This window comes from Podarcis muralis, chromosome 1 (assembly GCF_964188315.1).
Source record: "Podarcis muralis chromosome 1, rPodMur119.hap1.1, whole genome shotgun sequence".
NCBI lineage: Eukaryota > Metazoa > Chordata > Lepidosauria > Squamata > Lacertidae > Podarcis > Podarcis muralis.
The window spans coordinates 17,290,441-17,303,712 of NC_135655.1; the positions used below are offsets into that span (position 1 = coordinate 17,290,441).

At 44.2% G+C, this 13,272-nt stretch overlaps 1 protein-coding gene across 3 annotated transcripts in view; it reads left to right on the top strand.

Moving 5' to 3' along the window:
• WARS1 (tryptophanyl-tRNA synthetase 1) overlaps positions 1-13,272 on the top strand; it is a 28,132-nt gene that overhangs the window by 13,406 nt on the left and 1,454 nt on the right. For all 3 annotated transcript variants that reach the window (XM_077924064.1, XM_028709844.2, XM_077924066.1), the window contains 7 exons: positions 2,100-2,208; positions 2,546-2,665; positions 5,346-5,528; positions 8,888-8,988; positions 9,347-9,459; positions 10,647-10,820; positions 12,787-12,927. In XM_077924064.1, coding sequence (XP_077780190.1) covers positions 2,100-2,208; positions 2,546-2,665; positions 5,346-5,528; positions 8,888-8,988; positions 9,347-9,459; positions 10,647-10,820; positions 12,787-12,927 — 941 coding nt within the window. The remainder of the gene's footprint in view (positions 1-2,099; positions 2,209-2,545; positions 2,666-5,345; positions 5,529-8,887; positions 8,989-9,346; positions 9,460-10,646; positions 10,821-12,786; positions 12,928-13,272) is intronic.

Genomic DNA, 13,272 nt, shown 5'->3' on the forward strand with positions numbered 1-13,272 from the left:
TGTGGGTTTCCTGGAGGTTTCTTACAAGCCACGGTCGGAAGCAGAAGGCTGAACTAGATATTCCTCAGACTTGATCTATCTGGTCTTATGTTCAGCATTCCCTTAAAAGTCTGTCTTAAGGAAGGAATGAAATAATGAGAAATTTCAGAGGGTGATTTGTGCTTCAAAAGCACACTAGGAAATATGAACCATTGAATCTGATGGGACTTACCTCTGAATAAACTTTCTAAAGGTTGCACTATAACTCTGACGGCTTTTACTGAGAATGAAGTAGCTCACTTTGAAAAGGGGATCAGGGAATCTGATTAAAGAAGAGTGTAGATGTAGTTTTGTACATTTTTGTAGACATTTAAGGGTAATGGTAAGCCAAAATATTTAACAATTCCCTTGTTTTTATTTGGAGTGGTGGGATCATGTTGCTATGCTGTATTACTAATTCAGTGGTGAGTTAGATAGCAGTATATCACCACTGAATGTGTCTATAATATTATATTGTATTTTTACCTATACTGTACTATGTGAATGTGCTCTAAGTCAGTGTTTCCCAACCTTTTTTGGGCAAAGGCACACTTGTTTCATGAAAAAAATCTCGAGGCACACCACCATTAGAAAATGTTTAAAAAATTAACTCTGTGCCTATATTGACTATATATAAAGTAACTCTCTTTAATAGGAATCAAATAAACACAAAGAAAGTATTTTATAATTACTTTATTATGAAATAGTAAGTAAACAGAAATATGAAAAATTATAAAATACTTTATTCAGTGCGCAACCTGGGCCTGTTTGGCTGAACACAGAGCTGATATTCTGGCTGGAATCGAAGAAAGACACACACGTAGCTCTTCGTCAACAGCTCTCAGTCTCTCTCTGTATTTAGTTTTTATAGCAAATGAAGGAAGAGTAAGCAGGCTGGGGTGGGTTAAGTAAGGGCTGAAAGTGCCTAGATGAAGTGGGGGAAGCTAGAGAGGAGGTACATTCTGACGTTTGAGGATAGACTAGGTTCTTTATGTGAATGATAGGTGAGTTATTTGACAGATCGAACTGAGAGCAAGGTGTGGCTTGTGTAGCTGGGGTGGACATGAATGTTTGGGGTGCAAACCCCAGGCCGGCCAGGTCCGAGGGGGGGCAGGGAGAGACGGGCCTGCCTGCCTCTGCCTGCGCTGTGGTGTGTTTTGCCCCGACCGACGGACGGACCGACCTGCCAGCTGTCTCCGCAGTAGCAGCGCGGACTGGAGCTCCGTCATTCTCCCCGCCGGTGCCCGGGGAGGGGAGTGTGGGGCGGCCGCTGTGGAAGCGACGGCGTGCTCCTCCTCCTCCTCCTCCTCCTCTTGCCGGGCTAGAGCCAGCCGGCTAGCGCTCGCCCCTCCTTGCTCGAGCCGACCCCGCCGCCGGGGGCCTTCCCGTCCTCTCAGCGGCGCCGCCTCGCGTCCCTCATCCGGGGGTTGGGAGGGGGCTGGGGGGGAGGAAGGGGGCGAGGGGGAGCAGCCGCCGCCGCCGCTCCTGAGGAGATTCTGAGGCGGTGGCGGGCGACGCGTGGCGGAAGAGGAGGGGTCCCGCCAGCCCCGCGTTTCTCTCTCTCTCTCCCTCACGGAAACCTTCCCCTCAGCTTCTGCCGCTTTTTCTCTTCTTTCCCTCTTCCTTTTTTTTTTTTAAAAAAATGAAAAATCTTTCCTTTCTCTCTTTTCCAGCCCCCCCTCCCCTCTTCACGGAATTTCACTGCACTCGGGCGCCGCGGCGCGCAGGCGCACTGCTCGCTCCTCTTTCCGCGCAGGTGCCTTCTCTCGCTCTTTCGCCTCCTTTTCTTTCTCTCTCGATGGTCCGCCTACAAAGGAGCGAGGGAGGCGCCCGCCATGTTTGGATTTGCATCCAGCAGGAGATGCCGCCGCCGCCCCGCCTCTCGCCGCCCGACTCACCCGCCTCCCTCCCACGGCACACCAGGCAACGTCTCGCGGCACACTAGTGTGCCGCGGAACACCGGTTGGGAAACACTGCTCTAAGTCACTTGAAGACCTTTTTGTGCAACTAAATAATAATAATAATAATAATAATAATAATAATAATAATAATAATATATTGCCCATTTTGGTTGTCTTCAGTTCGATTTGGCAGCAGCAAAATTGATAAAGACCTCATCAACCGGATAGAAAGAGTTACTGGGCATAAACCACACCACTTCCTACGCAGAGGAATCTTCTTTTCTCACAGGTAAGTAGGTTTAATTGCTGGTTTGTCAGCCTCTTTCACACTTTGTATAGTTGTACCATGTACATACATCTCTGCCAGAGAAAGCAAAAGCCAACTTTCTTGTGGGGTGAATGGTAAAGGAGTCTTGCATAATTCTTTAGATTGCATAGCTGGGGTGTCAGGTTTTTCCACTGCATGCAAGCCCCAGTTGCACTATTTAAATTACAATATTTTCCTTAAAACACAAATTGCAGTCACAAAAATGACATGTTGCCTTCTTTGTAACTTCTCGTGCTTTTTTCATTTTGTCAAGCTCTTCTTTAAAAAAGTCAAACTCTGTATCTTTACTTTTCTCCAGAGATATGAACCAAATTCTTGATGCCTATGAAAATAAGAAGCCATTCTACCTGTACACCGGCAGAGGTCCCTCAGCGGAGGCAATGCATGTTGGTCACCTTATCCCATTTACTTTCACAAAGTAAGTAACTCTGGAAGTATATAACATTTCATGTTATATATTTGCTACTCGTTTAAGACAACATACAAAGCGCTAGACAATCAGAACCTGTGATTCAGAGAATTGGGGCTCAGATCCATGAATGGAAGGAAATTTATGGATGAGTTCTTCTTACCCCTTTTACCTCTTCAAATGAATCTGGTGATTGGGGGGGGGTCCTCTTGAAGACCATGGAATGAGGCACGGGGGCGGGCATTTAGGGGGAGTTTGCAAAAACACACACACACACAACACGGCAGAGGCACCTTTTGTAAGCAGAAATAGGGCTGCAATTGCTACTGTAGCTCATGAATGGGCTGGGCAATGAAACAGCTGCCAAATGTGAATCCCTTCCTTTCTCTCTGATTCTCAACTTTGACACCTTTGTTTTCTTCACTCCAGCCCCCACTTGCCCTATGCAGCATGGCCAATGGCCAGGGATTATGTGAGATGCACTCCAACAATGCCTGGTGGACCACATTTGTGCTCTATGCCTTCCCCAAAAAAGCACACCCCTTTAGGACACTGGGCGACTTTGGGCAGATTTCATTATCCTATTATTTGAGTTCATGGCTGTGGCTTCTGTGTACATGGGAAGCAAGTTACCTCTGCTCAGCTAGGAGAGATCATTCTCTACGACAGCATTGGATAACGTCTGGCCCGTGGTCCCTGAGGCTGTTTTGGCCAAGCCACACCCACCTGCCCTACAACCAATGCCATATATGATGTCAGGCGTGGGGCAGGGAAAGATGTGGTTGAGCAAAGGGGTATTGGCAGGCACCACTGATCCGTAGCACCTGCAAAGCCCTTTGCACGGTACTTTGCAAGCACTGACAACCAGTTGATCAACAAGGTACGCAAGCCACATGGGGAAACATTTGATACCATTGTTATGTCAGGTAATTGGCAGGTGGGTGCACCCACCCATCAGGCTTGCCCTTCCAGAGGTAGGGATGTTAAAAATCTGACCTCCTGGCCAGATCCATCTCCCCACCCTTGTCTGTAACATTGTTCTCTGTCTTATCTGCCACAAAGATAAGCACCTTGAACTAGGTGACAGACGTCACCGTAATAAATGTACAGATGTGGATGAGCCGAAGAACCAAGGTAACAACACAGAGAAATGTAAATGTTTCTGCAGTTCCACTCTGCAGCAGCCGAAAGAACAAAGGGCTGCCCAGGGAATTCTGCTTCTGCTTCTTGATTGTAAGTTGAGAGGAAAAGAGGGAGTTTGAAGACTTTTTTAATATACACAAAACAGAAACTGGATTCTCCTGCTGCACAAAAAATGACAGAAAACACATAATGGGACAAGTAACATAACCACATTAATCTTTGATACAATTCAATGGCCAGCAAAACTTTACACGGATAAAAAAAACTGACTGACATCAAAGATGGGCTCATGCAAGGGGCTTGCAGTAGCTCAGTGGATTTTTTATTTTATTTTGTGCAGGACTCAGTCATTACAGTGCCTTTTATGTGGGGCTACTGTTGGGCCTAGTCTGGTGCAAAATGCTGTGGCTAGACTATTGATGGAGGTGCAGATTATGGCCAGCACGTAACTCTGGGTGCTCAAATGCTTGCACTGGCTGCCAGGTTCAAGGTTATTTTTATTCATTTACAACGCCCTTAAAAACTTGGATCTAGGATACCTCAGGCACTGCCTGATCCCTTATTTCACCACTTGATCAATAAGGTTGTTGGGGGAGTCTCTGTTAGTGGTCCCCCATGACTCAGAAACATAGCTTGTACCACAAGGAGCTTAGTATTGTGGTCCCAGTTTTGTGAAACTCATCCTGTAGAACTTTCAGCACTTACTAAAGACATTTTTAATTCTAGGACACTTATTAATTTTACAGCATCAACACATTGTTAGTCTTATTGTATTGGGTCTCCCATACACCACTGTGATTAAGCAGTGTACAAATGGTTGAAGTAAAATGAACAAATGTTCCTGTCCCTCATGCCATATCATGATCTGCTTTTGAAATCTCTTTGTTTCCCAAGCAGTTTGCTAGAAAGCACCACTCTGAAGTCCCCTTCTGCTTGTGGAACTAACTGCATGTTTCTTTGAATTCTTTCGATTTTTCTAAGTATGAATGCAGATTTAAAATACTTTTCTTGCTGTTTGCACAACCAAGATTTCGTCAAAGTAGCAGTGAAAGGAAATGCGCTTTACCCATTTCTGTGATTACATGACACAATTGCAGCATTTAGTATCCAGATAATTTGGTAGGCTTGATCTAGTCTGGAGGGGCTACTCTGCCTGCAAATTTCATCCACTTCTGTCAAATGGGGGAAAATTATAGCTGTTTTCCAACAGGAAATAGAAACAAAGCCGCTTTTCCCCAGCATGGATTTGATCTCTTCTGAAGCACTTCAGATTGAGGCTGGTTGTTTTCGAAAGTGCCAAATTGAGGTTCAAATCAAATATTGTGGACAACGCATACCCATAGTGTGCATAACCACATCTTTAAAATAAATCGATTTAGGAGAGTCTTTGCAGCTGAGAAAACGATTCTGTAAAGTCTGTCAAAGGAATCTGTGAATAATTTAATTTCAACCCAGATTGCACTATTGTATAAAGATTACCATGTTGGCTAATGATTTAACTAGAACCCACCCTAAAGCTAAATCTGTTTCATTTTTTTTTAACCAGGTGGTTACAGGAAGTATTTAATGTTCCCCTAGTCATACAGATAACTGATGATGAGAAGTATCTGTGGAAGGATATGACACTTGAGAAGGCTTATCAGTGTGCCATAGAAAACATCAAGGACATTATAGCCTGCGGATTTGACATAAATAAAACCTTCATCTTTTCTGATCTGGAATATTTGGGGTACATTTCTAAGTATTCTTTGAAACTTTGCATGATCAAAAGTCTTCTGTTGTTTTCTGTGATCTCAAACTTTCTATCAAATTTAGCTGGGGTGGCAGGGGGGAGATGAACCATTTCCCCCAAGATAACAGGATGCAGTACACGGCAAGGCTTGACTAATAATAATAATAATAATTGTACCCCACCCATCTGACTGGGTTGCCCCAGCCAGTCTGGGCAGCTTCCAACATATATGAAAGCATAATAAAGCATTAAACATTTAAAAACTTCCCTATACAGGGCTGCCTTCAGATGTAAAATGAGCTTTGTTCAGTAAGAAGAAAGGGAATATTACTGAAAAGTAATGCTTTTATTAAAGAAGGAAATAGCAATGCCTATTTGATCACTTCTATCTGCGGAACTTGCACTTTTAGAAATGCCGTATAATGTTCAATTTGCAAGGAGTCTGTCTCGACGTGGCAGCACCTGTGCTTGGGAACTCTCAGCATGTAGACCTTGGTATATTCTCATACGCACCTGCCGAAAACCTATTTCACCAAGCCTTCCCAGAAACATAATTAAACCGCCTCCATTCATTTTAAACATCTTACTGATTTTATTTGTGTTTTTACTAATTATTATTGTAAATAATTAGACGCGAGTGGCGCTGGGACGCGGGTGGCGCTGTGGGTTAAAGCCTCAGTGCCTAGGACTTGCCGATCGAAAGGTTGGTGGTTCGAATCCCCGCGGCGGGGTGTGCTCCCGTTGCTCGGTCCCAGTGCCTGCCAACCTAGCAGTTCGAAAGCACCCCTGGGTGCAAGCAGATAAATAGGGACCGCTTACTAGCGGGAAGGTAAACGGCGTTCCGTGTGCTGCGCTGGCTCGCCAGATGCAGCTTGTCACGCTGGCCACGTGACCCGGAAGTGTCTGCGGACAGCGCTGGCCCCCGGCCTATAGAGTGAGATGGGCACACAACCCTAGAGTCTGTCAAGACTGGCCCGTATGGGCAGGGGTACCTTTACCTTTACCTTATTGTTTTATGTAAAAATAATAATAGTAGTAGTAGAGGGAGATTTGATTAAGCAGTTTTAAAAATTTCAATAAGTAAATGCATTTTTCTTTGGGTTCCATTAAACATCAGTTAGCCCAGTGTGTCTTTATCACGCCCTCGAGCCTTAAGGAAGAATCCCAGAGTGTTATAGCATGCATATGGTTATCATATTAAGTGCCAGTAGGGGGCGCAATGCTTCTGCAACCCCTCGAGGTCATTTCAGCTTCAGAGGAAATAGGAATTTATCAAAAGGAAACCAGATCTTGAACTGAGTTGCACTTGATTGTTTGGCAGGCCAGCAAGGAAGCTGCCTGTAGTTTTCCGTAGAGTTTTAATATTCCAGGGATTGCAGACCTGAGGACTGTAAAATGTAAAACTTTTGAGTCAATCTGGCGCCACTCCTTTTTTTTTTTGTCTTTTCTTTTTTAAGTACACTAGTCTGGTTGGAGAGCATAATCACCGCAGTCACTGCCTTTTCTTGGTTTCATCTTAATTATAGCCAGGGAGAGGGACTGAAAATGAAAAATTCTTTATTTACAGAGGCCCACTGTAAAACAGCACCTGAGATATGGGAAGGGCCATAGGTCAGTGGTAAAGCAGCGCTAAATCCCCAGCGTTTCCAGGTAGGGCAGGGGAAGACTGCTGCCTGAAATCCCGTAGAACATGGGTAGACAAACTAAGATCTGTGGGCCGGATCAGGCCCAATTGCCTTTTGGATCCAGCCCGCAGACAGTCCAGGAATTGTCGCATGGATCACCAGCACACACGTTCTTTCCCTCCCTCTCCTTCATGCGGCAGCGGCGCCGCCTCCTCCCTCCCTCCTCCTGGCTTCTCCCTGCCCTGCCTAGAGGAGGAAGGGGGCTGGGCTTTGTTGGTGCCAGCAGCAGTAGCACTTGAGCGGCCGTCATTTTAAGCAGCCCCTTTCTGGAGCCCTTTCGCGCTCCGCTCATCGTCCCACCGCCGCCAGCCCCTGCTACTCGCAAGACACAGGTAAGCAGCCACCGGGGCTCATGCATCAATTTTTTCCCCCAAAATATAATCCGGCCTCCCACAAGGTCTGAGGGACAGTGGACCGGCCCCCTGCTGAAAAAACTTGCTGACCCCTGCTGTAGAGCGACTGCCAGAGACAAGGCTAAGCAAAATGGGCCAGTCATCTCCATCGTCCTCAGGCAGCTCCCTGGGTTCCTATCGTAGAAGCAGATGGCATTGCACAAATAAGCTTTATGTGTACTGCATGTGTTGTCTCTCTCTTGGCTGGCAGCACGTGGACTGCAAAAGGTGGTCCCTATCATTTACAAATATTCCTTTTAGACAGCAGTTCAAAGTGACCTAGAATATTTTTCCATACGTTTTTGGTCAGAGAAACATGGTATACTTTCTTACCTACAAACATCTTAACCGGGAGCAGTTAGACTATGGCCCTCCATAGGGTGACCATTGCTCTGTTTATACAGTGGTACCTCGTGTTAAGTACTTAATTCGTTCTGGAGGTCCGTTCTTAACCTGAAACTGTTCTTAACCTGAAGCACCACTTTAGCTAATGGGGCCTCCTGCTGCTGCCGTGCCGCCAGAGCCCGATTTCTGTTCTTATCCTGAAGCAAAGTATTTAACCTGAAGCACTATTTCTGGGTTAGCGGAGTCTGTAACCTGAAGCGTATGTAACCCGAGGTACCACTGTAATTAAATCTTTTAATTATGTTTTGTTTGTTACTTGGTTTACGGTGACAAGCCTACAAATAGCCTGGTCTGAAAGGGGCATCCCAAGACAATTGCAGTAATTTTGCATTATTTTTACTTGGAGGGAAAACAAAAGACTTTTGCTGAGAAAGTACTGAATCGGAGCAAAGATAACTTACTATAGTTGTACCTTGGTTTTCGAACAGCTTAGTTCCTGAACGTTTTGGCTCCTGAACACTGCAAATCCGGAAGTGACTGTTCCGGTTTGCGAACTATTTTTGGAACCTGAATGTCCAACGGGGCTTCTGCAACTTTCGATTGGCTGCAGGAGCTTCTTGCTGCCAATCAGAAGCCGTGCTTTGGTTTTCGAACGTTTTGGAAGTCGAACGGACTTCTGGAATGGATTCCTTCGACTTGCAAGATACGACTGTACTATCTTAGTGTCATAGTGATCTTTTTCAACACCTTTTCGGGGGAGGGGGAATAATAAAAATATTCCTTTGTAAATGTTCTTTAAGTATAAATAATTTGCTTCTGTAGTTCTGTAAGTAAAAAAAAGTAGAATAGATTGTGGTGCTGGCCTGTGAATATTCTCCAGAAGGCATTCTTTTCCTTGTCTAAATTTTTAGTTTTGACTCCCCTTCTTTTTCAGGATGAGCCCAGGATTCTATAGGAACATTGTTAAAATCCAAAAGCATGTGACCTTCAACCAAGTGAAAGGTATCTTCGGTTTTACAGACAGTGACTGTATAGGTGAGTTCCCGATAGGTTTCTAGCAACTCATGAATAGAAGCAAAAATCCAGTGGGAGTTGTTCAGCAACTATATCAAAGAATCAGGGTCACAACCAAGGTTGTTGTGATAAAATGGAGGGTGGAAAACCTTGTCAATCATCCTGAACCCCTTGAAGGAAGCACAAGATTAAAATTCCATCAGTAAACATACTGGAAAGAATTTTGTCCTTGTTAAATTGTGGAATAGCTGGTGCTAGCACTCCAGTCCTAGGTGCACTTTTGTCAGTTGCCTCAGAGCGACTCACAAAATGAAGTCTAAAGCCATTAGCTTGCTGCTGAAAGCAAACTCACAAATGTGTGTGATTTGTTCCCTTCTAGGGAAAATCAGTTTTCCTGCTATTCAAGCAGCTCCATCCTTCAGCTCATCATTTCCACAGATCTTCAACAACAAGAGCAACATTCCGTGTCTGATCCCATGCGCAATTGACCAGGTAGGAAACGCTTCCTCTTAAAATCTTTTAAAACACTTCCATTAAATCTATTGCCGCTGGCCAAAAAGCTGTATAATTACCGGAGCTCGATGAGTTCTGCGTATCCCTTAATTGCATCCTATAATTATATAGCTTTGGATCGTAAGATAACTTAAAGAAGTCCATGGAACGAATGCTTCCCTTTCCTCTTGCAAGGTTCAGTAATGCTTAAAAGAAAACACTTCTTCACACAACACACAGTTAAACTGGAAGTTGCTCCTACAGGCGGTCGTGAGGACCACCAATTGGGATGGCTTCAAAAGAGGATTAGACAAATTCATGGAGAATAGGGTTACTGATGGCTACTAGCCATGATGGCTGTACTCTGCTGCCTCTGTTGGACACAGCAATGCTTCTGAGCACAATTCAAAGTGTTGGTGCTGACCTTTAAAGCCCTAAATGGCCTCGGTCCAGTATACCTGAAGGAGCGTCTCCACCCCCATCATTCAGCACTGGGGTCCAGTGCTGAGGGCCTTCTGGCAGTTCCCTCGCTGCAAGAAGCCAAGTTACAAGGAACCAGGCAGAGGGCCTTTTCGGTAGTGGCACCCGCCCTGTGGAACGCCCTCCCACCAGATGTCAAAGAGGAAAACAACTACCAGACTTTTAGAAGACATCTGAAGGCAGCCCTGTTTAGGGAAGCTCTTAATGTTTAATAGACTATTGTATTTGAATATTCTGTTGGAAGCTGCCCAGAGTGGCTAGGGAAACCCAGCCAGATGGACGGGGTATAAATAATAAATTGTTGTTTAATAAATTGTTGTTGTTGTTGTTGTTATTTATTATATCAGTTGGTGGAAACCATTGGAGGGGAGAATGTTCTTGTGCTCAAACCCTGCTTGCTGGTTTCCCACAGGCAAACTGTTCAGCCACTGTGGGAACAGGATGCTGGACTAGATGAGCTATTGGCCTTATCCAGGGGGCTCCTCTTATGATCTAACAAATAACAAGACGTCATTCTCTGTTCCCAACAGCAAATCATCAATTCAGAGCTTCGCCAGGTTCAGCTTATCTATTGTGCCTTAGATCCTGAAAGAGGCTTTCTCTTTGTTATGTAGTATTTTGCACCACTTGAACTCACAAAGCAAACAACTGTGAATCATTTGTTTTCCGCTTCGCACACAAGCCTGTTCCTGGTTGTTGTTTTCCAGGATCCCTACTTCAGAATGACGAGAGACGTGGCCCCTCGGATCGGCTTTTCCAAGCCAGCGTTGCTGCATTCTGTCTTCTTTCCAGCCTTGCAAGGTGCACAAACAAAAATGAGCTCTAGTGACCCCAACTCCTCTATTTTTCTCACTGACACACCCAAGCAAATAAAAACAAAGGTAAGAAAACAAAAGTCGGCAGTGTATACAATTATTTTTAATCACACCTGGGTTCCAGTGCACCATCTTACTTTTACAAACCGCTTACCAAATTTCTTTGTTTCCTTGCACAGTTTGTAACAAAACAAATATTCTAACAAATATCTGAAGCTAAGCAATATTCTGAAGCTGGCTGGATCACACACACAGTGAGCTCCTTGCACTCTCAGCTAAACTAGATGTAATATTTAATGTACTAAACATCCTGTTTGCTCATCTGGCACAGGTCTGGGGCTGACGTCAATGTTCACCTGGCGGTGTCACTATTTTAAAAAAAAATACACATGGTTTTAAAAGATTGACATCTTGTGATGTAAATCAAGCTACCAGAACTCGTTTTGTCCCAGGCACCAGAAATCACTTGCTACAAGGTGGCTGTTGCTAGGCAAGCCAAGCTTAATGCATCAATCTGTGTTGAAGCTGCTGTGGTTTGTAATCTCAGACCGCCTGGCTCTGAATGGACGAGTCAACTCTCCTCTTGAAACATGGTTCATTTAGTGTGTTCCAACATGAAGTCTGCAGACCCCTGAAGGCGATCTGGCATGACTCTTTGCCAGGGAAGTGCACTGGGTGTGTTGCAGTGTGGTACGTGGATAAAGAATTAAGCACAAAACAAAGGTTTAACAAGACAAAACAAAGGTTTAACAGGACAAAACGTGATTTCTTGGCTTTTTTCTGAAATACCTTCAGGTTACTTCACATGCTGTTGCCCAAATGCCAGATATATCCTCCCAGAGAATTTAAGAGCGAACTTGCCAGTCAGTTTCAGATTGTCATCTCATGACAAATATTTTTTTTATCATTCAGTTGTTTAATAATAGATAGAGGTAGGAGTTTTGCTTTGGCATTAGGTGGGGCTTCCCTTATTTTGTGACATGAGAATCCAGTGTGTTGCATGAATCTCTTATGCAAAGTTCCAGTTCTTATGAGGTTCGTGTGTGTGTGTGTGTGTGTGTGTGCGCGCGCGCATACACATACCCTTTGGCATAACGCCATATGCTTACTCATTTTACTGTATTGTATTAATTTATTCCCCAGCCTTCATTACACCCTGCAAAAAGTTTATATTCAACAAATTGAAAAAATTAATCTCAAAATAAAAGCCCCCTAAAAACAATTATATAAACCCGTGTGTGTGTGTGTGTGTGTGTGTGTGTGTGCGCATACACATACCCTTTGGCATAACGCCATATGCTTACTCATTTTACTGTATTGTATTAATTTATTCCCCAGCCTTCATTACACCCTGCAAAAAGTTTATATTCAACAAATTGAAAAAATTAATCTCAAAATAAAAGCCCCCTAAAAACAATTATATAAACCCGTGTGTGTGTGTGTGTGTGTGTGTGCGCGCGCGCGCACACACACACACACACACACACACACACACACTTTTAGTCATTCTGGCCTGCCACTTAACCATAAGTTGTCCCACAGATGATCAAAAAACCATGGCTTGTTTCTTGAATGTTTAGCTTATTTTCCAGCTGCTTGTCCTTTGTAGTTTGGTGAGCAACTAGGGTAGGGTGGTTAAATAAACCATAGTTAAGGAAGGGTACTGAGATCACAGTTAAATCATAGTTAAAACACAGCAAGGTTTGTAAAGCAAAAAAGATTTCACATCAAGATTTGTTGGCGCTAAGCAAGCCATGCTTAAGCTTCTGAGCAGGAGTAACACATAACAGCCATGGTATAATAAACTAGGCCATGGTGGTATACTATGTCCTGGATTATTTGAGTGAGCTGAATGTTGACAACCTCTACATAGACTTGATGACCTCTGGACTTTTCAAGCATTATGATTCTTGGAGTTGCTCCATGACAATCCCTTCTGACTAGATTTGCAGAATTTCTTTGTATATAGTTAAAAGTAGCTCAGATTGTAGACCAGAGCTAGCCTGCTGAAGTCCTTGGATCTCTGTTCCAGATCAATAAACATGCCTTCTCTGGTGGCAAAGACACAGTGGAAGAGCACCGGAAATATGGGGGTAACTGTGATGTGGATGTGTCCTACATGTACCTCACCTTCTTCCTCGAAGATGATGACAAATTAGAACAAATCAAGCAGGTAATTCTTATCTCTCTTCCCCCCCCCCTCCCCCAGTGAGATGCCTCACTACCCAGATAAAAGCACATAGGCAATCACGATTTTGCAACAGCAGCTCAACAGATTTTATTCCCCCTTCCTGGCACTCCTTTATGTTCCTCTCCTGGGTCCAAATTGACTGGCAAGTTCTGGGTGTGGGCTTCGTTGTGTGTGTAGCTTGGTTGAAAGAATGGAAGCCACATAAGCACTCTGAAAACGATGGTAGCAGAGGCAGTAGCTATCAACTGTCTCAAAGAATGTCTATTATTCCTACACAGTGGGAGAGAGCCCGTGTTAGTCATACCCAGGCTAGACTTCACATCTTCA